Source organism: Mytilus edulis, chromosome 1 (assembly GCF_963676685.1).
Source record: "Mytilus edulis chromosome 1, xbMytEdul2.2, whole genome shotgun sequence".
Lineage (NCBI taxonomy): Eukaryota > Metazoa > Mollusca > Bivalvia > Mytilida > Mytilidae > Mytilus > Mytilus edulis.
Genome location: NC_092344.1, coordinates 40899006 through 40920078, shown reverse-complemented (window position 1 = coordinate 40920078; position 21073 = coordinate 40899006). Strand labels below are relative to the sequence as shown.

At 33.3% G+C, this 21073-nt stretch overlaps 1 protein-coding gene across 2 annotated transcripts in view; it reads left to right on the top strand.

Moving 5' to 3' along the window:
* Positions 1–878: 878 nt before the first annotated feature.
* LOC139482672 (major facilitator superfamily domain-containing protein 4A-like) overlaps positions 879–21073 on the top strand; it is a 52124-nt gene continuing 31929 nt past the window's right edge. The window contains exons 1-2 of one of the 2 annotated variants that reach the window (XM_071266702.1): positions 879–966; positions 20709–20823. In XM_071266702.1, the coding sequence (XP_071122803.1) occupies positions 20780–20823 (44 nt within the window). In that variant the 5' untranslated portion in view covers positions 879–966; positions 20709–20779. Of the gene's footprint in view, positions 967–20705; positions 20824–21073 lie in introns of those variants that run through there. The other variant, XM_071266691.1, reaches the window with a different exon arrangement.

The following is a 21073-nucleotide window of genomic DNA, read 5'->3' as shown; positions in this document are numbered from 1 at the left end:
CCTGAAACCAGCTTGGTTTTCGGAAATGAGACTCAACTCGTTAGCAAAAATATTTAATGTAGAATTTATAACAGACGTAAATAATTTCCCTAGGCAACTGATAAGTGTGATTGCCCTGAAATTATCAGGGTCAGACGGGTTACCCTTGTTTTTAAAAACAGGTTTTATAATTCCACTGGTCCAGCTTTCTGGAATAATACCAGTATCTAACACTACATTAAAAAGCTCACAATATATAGAAATTAACAATGGAGTTGAATATTTCAAATATTCATTTAAAATTTTATCTGTACCTGGAGCTTTGTTATTTTTCAGCTCCTTTATTGCATCAGATATTTCTAATTCTGTTATTTTTCCATTTAATAACTCATCATATACAGGATTTTCACAAATACTTTCAATATTCAAACTAAAATCTCCCTCATCATCTTTACTTGCATTTAAATTTTTAAAATATTCAAAAAAAGTGTCAATCTCTACCTGTGGGTTATCTTTTCTTTTACTTGAAAATTTGTGAAGTGTATTCCAAAATGCTTTTGTGTTTGTTTTTGATAGTGATCGAAGCTCGTTTGCGCAATTTTCTTGGTATTTTTTATAACTCTTATTAAGGAGTTGTCGGTATTCTTTAGCCTTCATATTCATCAGTGTTTTGTTATCAGCAGTCTTATTTTTTTTGTATTTCCTTCTTGCTCTGTGAAACTCATCACGCATAATCTTGCATTCTTTTTTAAACCATGGTTTGTTTTGAGTTGATCTTTGACGCTGTTTGCCCGCTGGTCCAAATGCAGTTGAAGCCGTATCTAACAGTACATTTCCGAGTTCACTAATTAGGTCATTGACCTGTAGTAGTGGTGTAACGGATTCCGTTTGAAAATTTTCGAGGGTGTGTTTGATTAAATTCAATGCATCCGTGTCATCGCTGAGTACCTGTGTAAACTCGTGTGCCTTGTTTCTGTTCCATCGAACGTAAGTGTTGTTTTTCTTATTTTGTTGATCAGTGTAATTTTTGTGTGTAATGCATAAAGAAAAATGCATCTGATTATGAACATCAGATAGTGTAGGGTCAAAGTCAAATATTTCAAGTTCCATAACTAGGTCAAACATATCAGGTGACAAAATAAGGTAATCAACAAGACTTGCGTCTTCACAAGTGTGTTTTCCAATAAATTTATCCTGATGCAATCTACCATTTGCAAAACATAATGAACATCGTTTGCATAACTCTATTAATTTTCTGCCATAATTGTTAACAATAATTTTGTCCTCACTATACCTTTCAAGGGGAATACCCTTTTTAAGGTTCATGTGGACCCTATGGCGAAAATGGCCGTATTTTCACCTCAAAATTTACTCTGAGTACAGGCAAACCTGTGCATCTGGAAAAGTTTTAAGGCATAGCATGCCCTAGATAAATAGAATTCAAATGCAATGTATGATTTAGAAAATTCATAACTTAACTGGATTTTGCCGTACACTTTTTTTCGTCCCTGCAGAAGATGATAAAATTAACAAACAGTTGAGTTTACCTTGATATGGTCCACTCAGGTACACAGTTTAAATAACCAATTATTGTCAGGTATCTATTGTCCATCTCATGTCCATGTCAAGCAATACAGCTCACTTCAATTATTACCTGTGGGGAAGTTCTCAAACCTGTTTCCCAACTTAGTTTATTATGGCACCTTCTGGAGGAATGAAAAAAAGTGCACGGCAAAATCCTGGTAAGTTTTTATTTTTCTAAAACATAAAACATTTTTGAAATTTATTTATCTAGGGCATGCTATGCCTGAAATTTTTTACAGATGCGCAGATTTGTCTGTACTCGGAGTAAATTTTGAGATGAAAATATAGCCATTTTAGCCATAGGGTCCACATGAACCTTAATAAAGTTATTTACACACAATGTATTTTCATTCATAATTTCAGATTCATTAACAATATCTAACATATCGAACAGATTCTCGTCTATTTCTACAATATCACTCATATGTCCTGTCTTGAGTTAAAATCACCAACAAGAGCAATATTATTTATATCATGAGAAAAAATAGAAGTTCTTCTATCTCAGTGAATGCTTCTTCTGAAGAATACTTCGAATTTTCAGGAGGGATGTAAATACATCCAAATAGAAATTATTGCTCATCAAAGTTTTAGTACAATTTAATGAAAATTCCACCCACTGAACAAATTCTGAGTCTGACTTCAAAAATTTCAGACAGTCAGAAAATGAATTTTTGAATACAACACTATACCCCCTGATTTTTTCACAAATTTTGTTCTATTTTTAGCAAAGTAGCTGTAACCATCTGGTAATTTTAACTCATCAAACTCATCAATTTTAGTTTTAACAAATATTAGAATATCATAATTTTTAATCAATACATCAAAATCTGGATTTAAAAGTTTTGATTTGATACCACATACATTTAAAAAGGTTATTTTCAAAGTACAAGTGTGGACACATATGAGTGTGGATAGTATGGTTGGATGTTTGACAGTGTCTTATGACAAAAGGAGTTTTATGTTTTTCCTATATGGTGTTATTAGTTGTGTTGCACGATGACAAACAATCTGAGCATTAGGAGTGTTGTTTATTTATTATTTAGTATTTATGTTCAAGACGGGCATGGAAGAGACATTAATTGCATTAGTTACCAAATGATTATGATAGAATATGTTCCACATCTTTGATTTTGGATACATTTTGTAGCTAGGAGAGCAACACATAATACATTTTTCTAGGTTCATATTTTCATGTGTTTTTTTTTTGTAAATGGGAGATGATATCTAGATTTGAGAACATGATATAAGGAGCCTGTAATTCAGTGGTTGTCGTTTGTTTATGTGTTACATATTCGTTTTCATTTATTTTTTGTACATAAATAAGGCTGTTAGTCTTCCTGTTTAAATTGTTTTAAATTGTCATTTCAGGGCCTTTTATAGATGATTATGCGGAATTGGCTTTGCTCACTGTTGATGGCCTTACGGTGACCTGTAGTTGTTAATTTCTGTGTCATTTTGGTCTCTTGTGGAGCATTATCTCATTGGCAATCATACCACATCTTTTTTTATATGTATTTGCTTACTATTTGTATGGTTCTATTTATATTACTTTGTGGAAGATCGTCAGTATCATTAGTAAAAAAAATTGTTAAAAGGTCGAATTGTTCCTCAGATTAGAATACATTTATTGGTTTTTAGTAATGACAATGCCTGACAAGATGCTAGGGGCTAGATGAGATAGGAAGTAAACTTCTGTGCTGATTTTTATCAATTCTTTAATAATATTTCCTCCAAAGCTGGTCGAAGCAAAAAAAAATTGACAAATATGAAAATGATTTCACCAAAAGAACTTTTTTGAGCATGCTTTAAAGACTCAAAACTGCTCCAAAAGTAATCTAATAGAATTTCAAGCATGTCAAGTGGATATTATCAACATCTACTTGATAAGTCTTAATATGTCTAAATATCTAAAAAGTTATAGTATTCAAAAGGTATTGCAAAATTATTCTCTTTTCATTTTTGTTTGTTATATAGATACAAATATAAGTGATACATGTACCACAAATACATGTACAGTATTTGTTGTGGTATGAAAGTGTAGTAATTAACATTTACTGTTACAATGTTAATTCACACAAATTTATTAGAAATAAACAATTGAATGAAAAATGTTGAACATGTACAATGAAACATAGTTTTAGAAATCAATTAGGCCAGATAGGCCTTAAATTTTTTTTTAAACATAATCGAATGACCATTTACACTCAGGACCAAGTCATCAGTAGGCAGTACAGATGCATTAAAACAACCTAGCATCATATTGCTAGTAGCGGGAGTAGCATTGTCGGGTAAATTTGTTCTTTTTATAAAATTTGGTCAAAGGACATATAATGGTTTGGTTCAAATCGATATATGCTTTTTATCTCCCTATTACTTACATTGAAGAAAGAGGTGATACTACTTTGACAAATCCTTGTACATGAGAGTTGTCTGACAAATCTTTATTTCACAAAGAATGAATTGCATAACAATGAACTGAGCTCAAAGCAAAGTACTTAAATAATACACTTAGACAAAGAGCTAAATCCAGTGATATACTTTGTACTGGCTGCAGGTTCTTCATGAACATCCATTGACCAAAACCATATCTCAATAAAATGCCATACTACATGGTTGGATCAGAAGTCCTGAAAAAGACATGTTTTTTTTTTTTATCGTATTTTAAGTATGCACAGGTTAAAACTTTCTTGTGGTATAATCATTCAGTATCTAGCAACTATCAATTTGCTTCATGCACAAATTGATATAGGTTGAGCGCTCCTCTGTTGGAAATAAGAACACACCTCCTGGCTCCACCTAATTTAAGTCAACTGATGAAGAAACATTCAAAACTATAAAATGTTATCCAAGACTTTTCAGTGTCTATTTACCATTGCCACTGATGAAACAGTGACGTATTTGTACACATATATACATGCAAGACTAAAATTTTAAAGTACTACATATATAAAACCAAAACTGATATTCGGTCTTTACTACATCTTCATTCCCCAAGTCATTTTCAAATTTTCCAAATTTAGCTATATTTAAGCTAACTACTCCTCACACACATGTATTTCTACACATGAGTATCGTAAGATATTTGCCAGTGAGCCGCAATGAATATTTTTAGCGAGTGAGCCTAGCTAATGAGCTAAAATGAATCAAATTGTGTACTCAGTCAGAGTTGTTGATATTTTAAGGTATCTTTACAAAGAAAACCTGCAAATCTCAGTGGCAATTCAGCACTTTTCATAAAGGGGTGGCCTCTGACTTTCCAAAGGGCTGCCCACTCCTGTCAAGCTTTGATGATTTCCTATATAATCAACTAAATTTTTCCCACCAATAGGAGGATCTAGGGGGCAGACCCCTCCCCCCCCCCCTTTTCGTTGGAAAAATTTTGTTGATTATATAGGGAATCACTGAAGCATGACTGGAGTGGGCCCCACCTTATGAAAAGTTCTGGATCCGCCACTGCCACCCCCTGGGTCTGTCTATGCATCTGTTTATGGTTCTGCGTAATAGTACCAACACTGTGTTTTTTTCCACCTTCCTTACTTGGCCCTAGACAGTTGCTTATCTGGTCAAGGTTCTATCACTAGCTATTTTAGACTAGAGATTTCATGCGTACAAATTAAACCGGACCTCAAACGCATGTACTACAGACGAAAAGAGACAAATAATTTTATATATAACCTCGAGTTTACTTCGACTACTGATATGCAAACCAAAAAACAGACACAAAAATATCATAAAATAGCGATTGAAAGATTGATTGCACTTTGAATGTATAGTTCAGACTGAGATACGTGTTACATGAGGAGCTGGTTTGTTTACAAATAATAATGTCACGTGATCACTCACTGACGTCACAATTTGCATCGATCTTGCAGTACACTAGACAGTTCGCTCAAACAGTACCCATTATCATGCAACGCAAATGTGATTGGTTATCAAATAATACAGAAATAATGCATGTTTATTTTTAGAAGAAATTAGTTCATCAAAAAATTAGATTTTCACTTTTGACATGAATAGGTCGGGTTGACATTTCTGTCATCGGGGATAATATTGAGATAAATGGGATTAAACTGACTGTCAAAGATGTCTAGAGAAGCACATCTGGAGAACTTTAACATAAATAAGCCATACTTACCAAAATTACTCTATATTAATAAACCCTATGTCAGTGAAATTTCACAATGATTACGATAAACAATTTTGATACTGACGATGATGCTGGTCACGGTTAAATTGGTGCAAAAAATATTCTTACTCCTATTGCTTTATGTAATAAAGTTTGTATAGAATTGAATTTGACTGAAGTTCAGCATACAAAAAAACCTGGATATGCAGAAGCATGACAATATATTACTGATAAAGTGTGTATATATTTTTGTTAACGAAGTTGCCTGTATACAGCTGTACTTCACTTGAGCTAAAGGATATCTCTATTTGTGAATCGGTTTATTAACCCTTTGAACCCAGGGTCGAAGTTGAAGATGTTAACATATTAACGGAAATTGTTTGGGTTGCTTTTACATCATTGAGGCGACCTATTTTCATTGCGGGGTTTCACATATTTCAAATGGAATTATAGAAAAAATAGAATGTTGTTAGCAGAATTAAAACAGAAAATGATGAACACTTGATTATTTTTAGCAATACAGAAATTGGATTGAGGGTCTGTGTATTCACATTATTTGTAAAACTCTCCTCAATTATTCCTGTGAAGCGTGTGCTTTATATCGAGGCTTGCTATGCTTTACATCGGCACCACAGTGCTTCAACCAATCAGGAAATGTTTATTTTGGGCATTCGACCTATTCTAACTCAGATTTTTGCACATTTTAATCCAAATTATAGAAAAATGGAATATTGTTAGTACATATAAAATAGAAATGATGAATACTTTTAGTTAAAGATGAATTGGATGGGGGTTCTGTGTATTTACATTATTTGTACAACTCTCCTTACTGATGCCATATTTTGGAATTTCCGTGACTTACATGTAAATGGTTTGCGAAAATTAATATTTTTATATAGTATAGTAATTGACCTTCAAAAAGTAAATCGGTTCGATTGAAGTATTATACGGCGGCTTCACTGTTGTGCCTTTAAAATACACCTATACTGCACGTACAAACTATGCTAGAGGAAAAACGATGATTTACCAGTGTTATTTTCAACCCTTTTCAGATGCATAAAGCATTATATTTAGGACTTTTTGGAAATGCCCTTAAATTGTATGAAGATCAAGAATAACTGTATTTACCAATTTCATTCACAAATTATTTCTAGAACGGGTTTGTTGTGACGCCTCCGGGTGTGGGAGCTTCTCCCTGCATTGAAGACCCATTGGTGGCCTTCAGCTGTTGTCTCCTCTATGGTCGGGTTGTAATGGGTCTTTCCCGCATAAGCAATTTCACACAGCAAAATATAATGAACATGTTTACTTTTATATAAGTTTCTTTAATAAGGAAGTTTATTAGTAAATTGAGTTGTTTTCGCATCACTTAAGTAATTACATGTAACGAACTAACATAGGTCCAAGTAATGTGCAGTGGCTGATCCAGGGGAGGGTTTTCAGTTGGAACCGCCCCTATTTTGGGGTGATCAATGCATTTGAATGGGCACATGGTTGGACCCCCCTTTTCACAAAATGGCTGGATCCACCACTGATGTGTTTCAGTTTAGATTAGAGTAACTGAGACAGATCCAACCATTTTTTAAAAGGGGGCCTCACCCAGGATAAGCAGAGGCGGATTTAGTAATTTTTCAAAAAGGGGGACCTAATGTAAATTGAGTTTTTTCGCATCACTCACTAAATAACATAGGTCCGAGTAGTGTGCAGTGGCGGATCCAGCAGGAGGGTTCCCGGTTGGAATCGCCCCTTTTGTGGGGTGATCAATGCATTTAAAGGGGACATGGTTGGACCCCCCTTTCAAAATGGCTCGATCTGCCATTAATGTGTTTCGGTTCTGACTTGACTAGCTGAGACAGATTCAGCCATTTTTTAAAGGGGATCCTAACCCAGGATAAAGGGTCAGTTCCAACTGATATCCCTATCCAAATGAATTGATCGTCAACAAAAAAGGGAGGTTCAACCTCCGGAATCCCCCCTCCCCTAGATCCGCCACTGACCAGAGACTTAATGTGTACAAACCTGACGTAAAATTATGTACTATTGAATGATAAATAATATCACATTACCTCCAAAAATCACATGTTTCAATAATCCAAAAACGATGTTTATGTAAGAAGTTCCCGCGCAAATGTCATGTGTTACCGAAACGGGACGGGAAACACACAAAAGAATTGTAGGTGCATGTTGTCATTCGCATTCCGATTAATTTACACAGTTCAATAAAATATATATGTTAACATTATCTATATTGGTTTTGAATTTAGTTACTAGATCAGAAAAATGATTTGTTTCTCGCAGACAACACAAAATAATATACATATTAACTCGACACTTAATCTAAACATCCCTACAACAAAATGGGACGACCAAACAGATTTCCTAATTTTGATAAAGGTGAAATATGTAGAATAAGAATTGTGCACTCTGGAATAAGACCATAAATAAAGCCCTATATAGAGTGTAAACAAAAAAAATAATGTATGAAATCATTGTTTATTACATCTGCTTGCATAATAATATTGAAGTTGAAACTAACAACGATCACGTGTATCCTGTCAACCCCTGAAAAACATAATATTGTCTTCTTGACTACTTCCGCAAACCGTGGTCTGGTAAAATGATATATTGTTATAGTGTATGTTAATTATGAATGTCAGTTAAATCAATGTCTGATGCGTTGTCCTAATAATCTCCATCATTATTGGGTAACGGTTGACCTGGAATTATAGGCGGGGGTTCTCGACGGGCGTCAGGGTTGTATACTTCACCATCTACCAGGAGTTTTTGCGTGTCGTCTTTGCCTTTTGAATTCCTTCATTTTCGGAATGAGTTTTTTACGCCTCTCATTTATTTCACGTGGGTATTGCTGGTATATAGAAAATTGTGGTTTGTTCTTTAATTTACTCGCAGCTGCTCTGTTAACACGTTCATGGTCACTGAATCTAGTAAAACGGACAATAATGCTTCGTTCCTTGCCGTCAGACCGCTCACCAAGTCGGTGCACATTTTGGAATTGTATAGCTCCAACATTAGGAATTTCCATTTCTTCCGAAAGAAAAGACCTCAATACATCTTCTGTATTTTCCTCATAACCATCTTGATTTCGTATACCACCAAAAATTAAGTTGTACTTCATGGAATGAGATTGTAATTCTAGAAATTTTTCTTTCAACTCGAAATTTTCACTTTCCAATTTTCTGTTTGATCTTTCAAGATTCCTCACTCTATCTTCGATCTGATGATGATGATTTTCTTGTTGTGTTTCTGCTGAACATTTCTGATATCATTTATTTCATTGCTCATTTTGGATATGTGGTTTTCAAATTTTTCAAATTTCTCAGCAAACATATCAAGCAGATCTAATTTAGACAGTTTGTCGTTCATTACGTGTTCTAGACGTTGTAATCTGTGGTTTGTGTCGTTGATATTGCTGTATATCATTTGTGGTGTGATGTTCGGGATAGGCATAAGGCTTTCAGTTTGGACGGATGATGGAACAGAGGGTGGTAAAAACTGCATCGGAACAGGTGCCGATTGTTGGTAATTAACAGAAGATTGAACTGGTAGGGGGGTGCTCTGCAGAACTGGCCGAGTACAATTTTGTTGAAGTTAGTTAGTCTGATTTGGACTGCATGTAAATGTCTGATTATTGTTCACATTGTTGTTTATAGGGACTTCAGTATAGGATCCATGTAAAGATTCATGGGCTTGTGTCAGAACTTGAGATATGTTCATATTGTTTTGATTGTTTTGGTTCGTCGCCATCTTGGAACCTGTTTTATAAGGTGAAGTCAGACCTGATTTCGTATTATTACTATTTTTTCGCTTCTTTCCTTCCATCAAAAATCATACCAATCGTTCATTTGTTCATTTAAGTTCACCATCATTATCAATTTGGTTAAGTTAAATACTTTAAGACACCTTTACTTGCATTTTTTTTCGGGAGCTATCCCACAATCAACTTGTTCATTCCGCCATATTTGTTGGTCTGCAATACACCATATTCACAAGACAACTTAAATAAACTATGTTATTTTCCAGTTACTTCTTGTGTAACAGTTCATTAAGAAATTGGAATTCATTTTTAAATGATATTAAGCTTTTGAGCAATTAGTTAACGCCGCCGTCGGATCACGATCCCTATGTGTTGCATTCTGCGGCATGAGTCGCAGGCGAGACAAAAATAGAATTTAAGGTAAACGTGTCTGAATTTTTAATGACGAAATAAATCACTATTGAATATAACGGATTACACATTGCCAAGTTTTCGAAATATCTTATTTAAGATTCTTTGCGAACCTTGCCTCTTGAAATGTTCTTCCAAGTCCTTACAATGTATTGTTTAGTTGATTAATTCAAATATTACCTAATATTTCAGTGCATAGCAACAAGTCTGCTATTCTGCCTGCGAGACATTTTTATACATAATGTACTATTATGACTTTTATCATATGTATTGGCTCTATAAATTTCATCATCTGATTTTACTATCTGCAAATCATGTTAAAGTACATTGCTTATTGTCAGGCGACAAGTCATTAAGTTAATTCAGGAAGTAACCAAAAAAGATTTACATCTTATTATACATTTTCTGATTTAATGAAGTTCGTAGTTTGGTTTGAAGTGTTATAATTTATTTAACAAAAGAAGATTTTAACTAACGAATAAAGCATGTTCTATAATAAGTACAGATGTAAAGATTTACAAACAAAACGAAAAAAAATAGAGTGTTGCTATCTGGAATGTATATTTTCGAGTGAATTTTAGGTCAGCACCATGACTTTACAAAAAGTGTGAATTATCATGTAAAATGTTATAAATACACACGAGTTAATAAAAAAAAGTCAATGAAGGACAAAAATAAAGCTATAAAATAATAAACAGTTAACTATATGAATAACAACAAGTCTACAAAATAGAAAACTAAAAGATATTCAAGAACACTACCCACTGAATACCATAAGAGAGGGGCGAAAGATACAACAGGAACATTCACTCATATGTCGAAAATAAACATACAACGCCATGACTAAAATGAAAAAGACCAATTATAGACAAACAATAGTACACAAAACACAACATACACAACTACAGAGAGAAACGCGAACACCACCAAAAGTTTGGGGCAACAATACAAACTATTTTGTCTCAGACGATCAAAAAAATTTCACAACATTTGATTTGGAGAGTGTTGTTTAATTCCCTTTCAATGTCTTTAAATTGATCAAATCTCACCGATAAAAAATATCGAACCTTGAGTTATTTCGTTTTGTTTAAGTGTTGGCAAGTTAATTTATGTAACGAAAAAAGTCGATTAAAATGAGCATATTCCTAAAATCTTTTGAACCCTATAAAAAAGGAAGGAAATTTAATGATTTCTTGGATGTTTAATTCACTTAAAATCCATTCAAGAAAAGATGTGGTTCTACGGAATAGTTGAAACAAAGATTCTTTTTAATCTTTTTTTAAGCACTCATAAATATGTTTAACATCACTTCAATTATTATTTGCATCTCAGGAGCCTGTATTCAGTGGTTGTCCTTTGCACATAGTAGTATTATTCATAGTTGTTTTTTCATGTGATCGTCCTGAAAATGTATGAAATATTTGCCACTGTTGATCATACAATATCTCCTTATTTTTGTATTGTTGTTTTCCATATAGTGTTGATTTTCTCATTGGCCATCATACCACACCTCCGTATTTTATATTATTTTTTTTCAATATAGTGTGTATTTATAGTTTGTTCAAGAAAATTCGTCATAAGCAACCATGCATCTTTATTATACTCAATGGCTCAAAATCTTAATCTGAATCATTGTCTTCTTCTGGAAGGTCTTTGGGAAAGTCTTGAATTACAACAGATAAAGACATCTGTCTTTGTTGATTTTTTATTTGTCTTTCCCTAACTGGCACAGTCTCTCCTGTAGAGCTTTTCTTAGTGCTTCTTTGACATTTTTCAGCTTCCTCATAATGTGCTTCATCTCCTCCTCAACTTTCTATCTCCATCTGAATTTCCTTCTTCTGCAAATACATTCAATTCCTTGTCTAAGCTTACAAGCTTCATATGATTTACCATCAATTTTTCCAGTTTTTTTCTGATGGTGGACTCCTTTTGTTTGGAGGCCTTCTTCCCGTCTAGCAGTATACTAATATAACTATTCTTTACTTTCAATTTGGCTGGTCCAAGCTGTGTCGGCAGCATCTGCTATTTCTGTCTTTATCCAATTACGCTTAATGTGCGTAATTGAACACAGTTCTTTTGCCTTCATATTGAAGAATTCCCTACTTTTCTTTTCCAAACCAATAGCGGTTTTTATCTGGAAGTCTGACCACAACTGTATCCCTTTGTTTCCTTCTTTACCATAATAATTATGTTTTTTTACTGCCAAAATAATAGTTTTTTGTGAACCTGAAGAAACCATTAAACACATGTATTAACAACAATAGTTTTATACAATTGGATAGAAGGAAGATGAAAGAATGAATGCAATAAAATAAAAGGGATTTTTTATTAATATTTACAATTCTCTTAGCCATTGTCCATTCATCTTTTCCGTATAAAGTTAGTTTTAAAATCAATGAAATGTATGCAACTCAACGATTTGATTTTGATTTTTGTTTTTTTGTTAACGTCACCTTTAAGCACCACATTTAGGCTATTTCATAGCGGCCAGTTTTTATTGGTGGAGGTAGTCGGAGTGCCCAAAGAAAACCACCGACTTGTTATGAAAACCGACAATTCTAGTCAATTAAGAGAGGAGTCGAGTGCACGAGTATGATTAGAATTATCTATATAGAGGATAATACAGTCAATGAGTATCAACACTACATTTATCTTAGGGGTAATAATATGGTTTATAATCCAAATAAGTACTAGTATTCGACTTCTTAAATCATTAAAAGATTGCACTCTTTACGGACAGCTCAAATAACATTACCGGTATCAATTACACTGCACCAGATGCGCATTCGACCTAAATGTCTCTTCCGTGATGTTCGAGGCCAAAATAATTAAAAGTCAAAACCCTCATACAAACATTGAAAGAGCTGATTAAACCTAACATTGACTAAAAGTAAACAAGGCTATTACACGAGGTAGATACAACTATGACTTTTCTTGTGATACCTAAAATTTGAATGCTCAATTATCATATTAAACCTGAAACTTAAGTATTTTGTTAGACTACTTATATTAAAAAGGTCACAATGCCAAGTGAGAATATTTTTTTTTACCAAAATAATACCGATAACATTTCAAGCTAATGCACGGTGGGTATGGTTGTCCTGCGAGAGAACGTTCTGTGCTGGTGATTTGGTCCTGTCAGGTGCTGGTGGGTCCTGATTCTGTGCTGGTGGGTTTGTTTACATTGTATCAGAACGGCAATAAAACGACTGTTTTGTTGCTTAATTTTTCTCTGATGCGTCATAAGTACCATGCAAAGTATATTACAACAATATTATATTGCAAAAGTCGTGCAAGTTTGTTAAACGGAATTGTCCTGACGCTGTGCTGGTGATAAGAAAAACGGTCCTGGTTCTGTGCTCCTATGTCCTGGTTCTGTACCTTTATATTTTAGTTAAAAGTGGCATATGTTCAAGATCATTGATGCTGTACTGTTATTGACTAATTAACTGTTGTCTGCTTTCTTGAAATTGACATTGTTTGAATCTGTTTACTGTTATTATGAGAGTAAAAATACCCCTATTTTTTTATTTTTTTTTAAAATTAACTGTATAATCTTATTTATTGGCCTGATAATGGAACCCTTCTTGCCCCCTTTTAAGATAAGAAAATATGTTTACGATTTTCGGGATTACGATCATTTTGCAAGATCACCAAAATACGTTGTAATTTATACAATACTTATATAAAGTAGATGATGTGGTATGTTTGTTGTCAATGGACAAATTTCCATAAGAAACCAAAGGAAGTATGTGTTAACAACCATACGTCATCGTACGACCTTCAACAATAACCCATAAATTTAAATAAAAATGTAAAAGGTTTTGCATAAAAATGGTGAGCCAAAATATAGAACAAAGGACTTTCTAAGCGTTTGAATCATATGTCTTTAGCAGCTTAAAACACATTTGTTTGTGAACAATTTAGTGCTGACTATAAGAATGACAATAGTATTGCGGGTTTGTTTGTTGTTGTTTTTTTGGGGGGAATGGGGGATAAGTTAGAGCGAGGTTACAGTGAAAGTTTTAAGCTTGGAATAGTTTCCCGTAAGATTTAAAAGTTGTATTTCAAAAGAAAAATGTATCTTATAGCTATTAAGACTCACTTGCTGTATCTGTAAGATTTTTTCAACATAATGTTTTTGTCTGAAAGGTTATCAGTTTTTTTTTTCGAAAGTTCGATAGAACACTGAAAAAAATCACTATTTTATGAAAGGGCAGAGTAGAATATGTCAATTTCAAAAATTAAAATATCTCGTAGCTTCATACTACCAATTGAGTATAAAACAAGTATATAAGTTTAAAAAAGAAATTCTTAGATTAAACACCTACATTTAACTTTAAAAGGTCATAACAGTTTAAAACAATACAAATCTACACACACAAAAAACTGGCTTAATTTCAACTGGTTATCAACCCGAATCGCTATAAGATCATATATAAGCTCACCTGTGTCGAGGGGTCGTGTGAGGTTCATGTATTGTCTTGGCGTCCGCAATTACAAAAAGATCTTTTCTGAAATTACTTGACCAAATGTTACCAAATGATTTTTCAAGAATGAATCTAGGAAAAACAATATTCATCAACAAACATGAACACCGTCTGTTAAATGTATTCGAGTTTTTAGTTACAGCCGATTCCATTGAGTATGTAGGCAAAGTAATATCTTTGGTTAGCTTGCTTGTTAGCTAATCCGTGAAGTCATTGTTAGGTAAGGTATACTACCCTCCTTTCGAAGTAGCCTGGTCCTACAGACAGAAAGATGTGTCATTTGTCGGACTAGTCTGTTTTTAAAGTAGGATAGTTTACATAACCTAACAATGATTTTTCTGTTCAGCAAGCAAGATAACCAAAGATATTTCCTTTGTCTACACACTCATTGAAATCGGCTTTAATATTGCAAAAGTTCAAGCAATTAGGGCAAAACTTACCGAGTAAAAAAAATCAAAAGGCCAATGTCTATCTACCTTGCACATTTCAGAAAATTCAGATCAGATAACGAAACTGGGTCCAGCAAAATTTATAAGCAATTTAAGATTTTGACCCTCACAGTTTCCATTCACCACAAATATTCTCGTTACAACGAATCATTTTAAATACAAAAATACCAGTTGCAGTCTTTTGTTTATCTATTAATATATGTATACGGATAAAGTTATGAAAGGCAGCAGGGTAACCAGGGTGAGGAGTCCATGTCATCTGAAATAAATGCTGAGCATAGATCTAGAAAGCGACAGATAATCATGACATTAAAAAAACTTTCTTCTTTTCGACTTTTTTCAAATTGACACATAAAATGAATCATATAGTATTGTGGAATTTTAACTTGTGTTCAATTCATTGGTTACACCTTTTACTAGGATAACAATCTTGTCAAGTATGAGCTGGGTAAAATATTTCAGAAAAGAAGATGGAAATGTGAAAGTTTCCGTGCGTCAGGTGCAACAGCATATGAACAGCTAACATGCCTCGTCAGGGTTGAAGCTAAAAAGTCCACGAAAATTTGATTTAAAACCTTTATTCGTTCCAACAAAGTTATTGAGATTTTGTTGAGGATTTAACCATCTACGACAACAAATTTTTTTTTTTAGAATTTACAGCTCTTCTATAAATATATGCAAAGCAAACCATTGATCAAATTGCTTGCTATGATTGTTTGGATGTTTGTAAACGACAGGTAAGAAGTCTGTTTACTGTATACTAGAATTTATTTGGACAATAAACATTAACTTCAACTCCTGTCAGTTTTTATTTGTCCAATCAAATCCCAGTATGTATTGAAACTCCGCCTACCTATTGTTTTAAAACTTCCATGCTTTTATAGAAGAGCTGTACTATATAATGCAAAGAAGCTTTTAAGTCTTTCGCCAAAAAATACTATCAATTTCTTTTTGTCCTATGTAAACTTCCGTACCATTTCTTTCCATTCATGATCATTAAATTGAACTGTAAAATATTTCTTGGTACCTTCTTAATTCCTTTATAAGTCTTATGTTAACATAATTATGACAATAACTGTTGTGAGCACAAGATTCACTGCACACTTTTAAAGTTCTGCTTCATCAAACATTAGAATGTGAACTTAAGTTTTGAGACTTCTTTAATCGACACGATTGGGATTTTTGTATATGAGAACATGGTTTAGGCTATTAGTTGAAAATGCGGACCCTTTGAACTACTAGCGTTCAGTACCTGCGAGCATTCGTTGTTCAATAATGTGTGTCTTTGTGTTATTATTTTATGTGATAAATTGTTGTGCTGGTACACCACTGTAACAATGAAGGAGGAAATGAGGAGGATTGGTTGGGTGGAAGTGGGGAGGGGTATGCGGAGCGCTAACAAACATGTCTATGCGGCATGGGCTTTGATCATTGTTGAAGCATCAATTTAATGGGCATTTAAAATCTTAATAAAACTATTCTTATTTTAGATACTATATATTGTTATCTGATATTGGACGAAAGATGTTGCCCTTTTATGTAATTATGTAATACAAGTTATGATCATTTGAAAACACATATTAAACAGCCAAATGGATGCACAAGAGCTAAAATAGGAGTCATAGATCCTATTGACAACAATTATCTGTCCAATTTTATTGATTTTGTAACATTTGTTTCAAATATGACCAACTTCTTATCCAAAATCAGCAGCACCGTATCAGGACCCACCAGCACAATGACAGGACCCACCAGCACAGTATCAGGACATGAATAAATTGAGAAAATGCTAAATTTTAATAAATTGCAATGTTTTTTCACAAAATAGTTTTGTCGTGTGGATTGCGGTATAGAAAGCGGACTCTATGAGCATTTTTGTTTTATTATTTCAGTTCTAGATTTTCTGAAAATGAGCATTTTTGTGTTACGCTTACTGAAACAGTTTAGAGGGTCAACTTTTTAATGGTTTACATGTGAACCTATAAGAAACAAAATTGAAAAATCTCAACTGTTTTCTTCCATTTTTTATGAGTGAAAACGTCAAAAATCATCATTTTCGTCTTTGTTTACATTTTTCCATCGATCACCAGCACCCGTCAGGACCGAATCACCAGCACAGAACGTTCTCTCGCAGGACAACCATACCCACCGTGTAATGGTTTCTTTTTCGTTCATTGAAGTATAATTAATATAAATAATCTTTATTGCAAAATTACACACATGAGGGTCAAGCAATACAATCGAACAATAATTGTATACAATACAATACAATATATAGAATAATAGAACATATTAGAGTTCAATTATGAATGTATGTAAAATTAACACCATCATAAGCTTGTCTGACATGGGTCTGACTCCTTCAGTTCTAAAGACTGCTTAATGAAGATTCCTATATGACAAACAAGTACAGGGATGGGGTTTAGAATGTATTTTAGTTTATTGAATTTTAACTTAGTATTGTACTATGTACGGTGTTGACACATCTTACGATGTAACAGAGAGGCGAAAGAATGATACATTTGTACAACTCGACATTAATATGTCGAAAATAAATTGACAACGCCACGGAAATGAACAAAACAGACCAACAATAGTACACGAAACACAACATAGCAAACATATAGACTGACCAACACGTACCCGGCCAAAAAATAGGTTTTACAATGTCGATATTGAAAATTTTATGAAACAGCCGAGCAGAACTATATATATAAACAAATGAAAATACGATCAATCAAATTAGGGCGACTGTAGTATAGAAATAGGATCACATTAATATGTCATTTAAACTATAACTCTTCTGTCTAAAGAATGCCAAAAGAATTTAGGCAGCAACCATTTGATTTTCGGGGGGGGGGGGGGGGGGGGGGGGCTATGGATTTTTTTCCCGGACAAACTATTTTTTTTGGCGACAAGTCGACAACAATTTTTTTCTTTTAATTTTATCATTACATATAGTGGCAACTAAGGGTGAAACAAACAATTTTTTTTTCAGGGTTGAAAACATTATTTTTTTCTCCAAAAACTGGAAACAAACTTGTTTTCAAAAAAAAATCCATAGCCACCCCCCCCCCCCCCCCCCAAAAAAAAATCAAATGGTTGCTGCCTTAGTACAACAGAAATACATGTTAGTGAAACAGGCAGATTAAGAGGGACAGGGAGCCCGCCTCCTTTTTGTTATATAGAGGATCACTGAAGCATGACTGGAGCGGTCCCAACTTAGGCAGTCATGCATTGCCTCCCTTTTTTATGAAAATTTCTGGATTCGCCACCGTAAAATTGATGCAGCATATGTTTTCTAGACATCAGTCAGTGAACAAGCTGTTATTGCCTAGTGCTAAATTACTGTGTTAGTGAGCAGATGTTACTGATGTTGACAAATAAATAAATTAATTCATTAATGACGATTCACTTTAATATTTTATGGTTCGTAACACAATAAGCAGTATCATAGGATGCGTTAATTGTCGGTATTTAAAAAAAAATGATAGATAACCCTCATATAAATCAGAAACTTTGAGAACCAGAGATGTATATAAATATGTAATAAACAGCTGCGCCATGAGCGCATGATACGCCCGACGTCTTGTGTGGAAGTTTTATGCAATAATCATAAATTATAGTTTCTGAGAAAGTTTTAAGCAATAACCATATATTGTTTTTGAGACACGGCGGGACATGTGAAACCCCCAACCCTGTTTTTTTTCTCGAAAAACTAAATATCACTAAAATAAAATTTTGAATCAAAACCAAAAAGTATACAGATCTTTAGATTAATATAACAAAGAAGTGTGTAAAGTTTTAAGCAATAATCATAAATTATTTTTGAGATACGGCGCGACATGTAAAAAAACCTCCCCTGTTTAACAAAATACTTAATAACTCCAAAATAAAGTTTTGAATCATCAACAAAAAGTATACAGATCTTTAGATTATTATAACAAAGAAGTGTGTACAGTTTTAAGCAATAATCATAAATTGTTTTTGAGATACGGCACAACATGTAAAAAAAACCCTCCCCTTTTTTACAAAATACTCAATAACTCAAAAATGAAATATTGAATCATCACCAAAAAGTATACAGATCTTTAGATTAATTAAACAAAGACATGTGTAAAGTTTTAAGCAATAATCATAAATCGTTTATGAGATATGGTGCGACATGTAAAAAAACCCTCCCCCTTTTTTACAAAATACTCAATAACTCAAAAATAAAACTTTGAATCATCACCAAAAAGTATACAGATATTAAGATTAATATAACTAAGAAGTGTTTAAAGTTTTAAGCCATAATTAAGAATCGTTTTTGAGATACGGTGCGACATGTGAAAAAAACACCCCCCCTGTTTTAGTTACAAAGTGCCGTAACTCAACAAGTTTTCATCTTATTTTTACCAAAAAGTATACAGATCATTTGACCATCATAAGAAACAACTATGTTAAGTTTCATGAAATTTGGATAAGTCGTTCTCAAGTTACGGTGCGACATGTTTACGCCGGACAGACAGACGGACAGACGGACGGACGGTACGACCGACGGACGGACACCGGACATTTGTATACCATAATACGTCCCGTCAAAATTTTGACGGGCGTATAAAAATGCTAGGAGCGAGATATGACCAAAAGGTACCATAAAGGAATAGCCGAATTCACACAAGGTTAACTATTAAGAAGTTAAAACCTTAGCTTCTTAATAACATATTAACTACTTTAAAAATGTTTATATGCTATAGTGTGTACAAATTGCATTTCCTGAGTTATTAAGAAATCTTATGAGCGAATGCTACGTCCGTCACGTTAAAAGCTCGTGTCCATGCTTTAAATGAATCTAAATGACCAATCTCAGCAGTATCGTTTTCACCATTATTTATGCAGTGTAAAAACGGAGACAATTTAAACTGTATTCAATGTAAAGATTTGACCAAATACTATATTCAGAAGCAGATCATTTGAAACGAAGGCAACGTTATTAATTTTATTTCAGAACAAAAAAAAAATGATTGTATTCTTTGAACTGAATATATTGAAGGAATCGTCTTTTCTATGCCTTCTAGAGTCATTTCATTTCATTATTTTTTAATTCATTTCAACATATTTTTTTTACCAGGTCGTGTAAGAAAAAGGACTAACGTAACGTTACGGTACCCAAATTGCACCTATTTTGCAAAAATAGCAGCGGACATCTTACAAGATTTTCTAGAGACTACACAATTTGTATTTTTATGATTTGATACTATGCAAATCTTTCAACATAGGTGAAAATATTTAGATATGCACAAAACGTTCACAGTATTTATCAATAGATGAAGTGTTTACTGAAAAAGCAAAATGTACTGAAACGTCGCCATGCGACGTCATTAAAACTTCATCTTTTTAAAATGATCAAATACAATATGTTACAAGTACTCATTTAAAAAAAAATGAAGAGTAAGCATGGACTTGTATCCAATTGTTCAAAATATTTGAAGAAATTAAACAAAAGCTCTGTTATTCGACTTTTGACGATGCGAATTTAAGCATAGATGCAATTTGGGTACTCCTCATTTCAGAATCATTGATGGTTTGGAGGTCAGTTTAGACCATTTTTTCTATGATTCCAAATGGATTAAAAATCGAATTGGTATACCTATATAATAAAGAAGGATACGGCTACAAAAAAAACACAGAATGGACACTAATATTGTCTTTATCATAAAAAAACGTAGGTGAAAAAACTGTCAAAATAGGTGCAATTTGGGTACCGTCACGTTAGACACGTATAACTGCAACTTAAATAGTCTCCGTGTTAAAAATCCCCCTCCTAAATATAAAGTTTTAATGATTAAGTAGATAATGCCATGACACAATAACATTAAACATTTATTTTTATATGGTTTTTATGATTTAAGCATGTTGTGATTAACGAGACACTAGACAATGACGACAAACAAATGGAAGTTTTTAACAATGACGACGGAGTATGCTGTTTCTATTTATACCGAAAAGTCTGAAATGTTTGTTGGGGTAAGTAAACCATGAAAGAAAAAATAATTTAAATCAGTCAATACACGTAAGTTTTATAATAGACCCGCTTTTTCAACTGTAACATTTATAAAGCAACTTTTACTTATTATAATTACTTATCACATCAAATACATGACAATTTATTGTATTATAAATTTTAAATACTTTAAATAAAGGATTACTTTTAAAATCAAACATTCAAATGTGTATTCAACCTAATGTTTGAGATACTCATAGATTTAACTTTCTA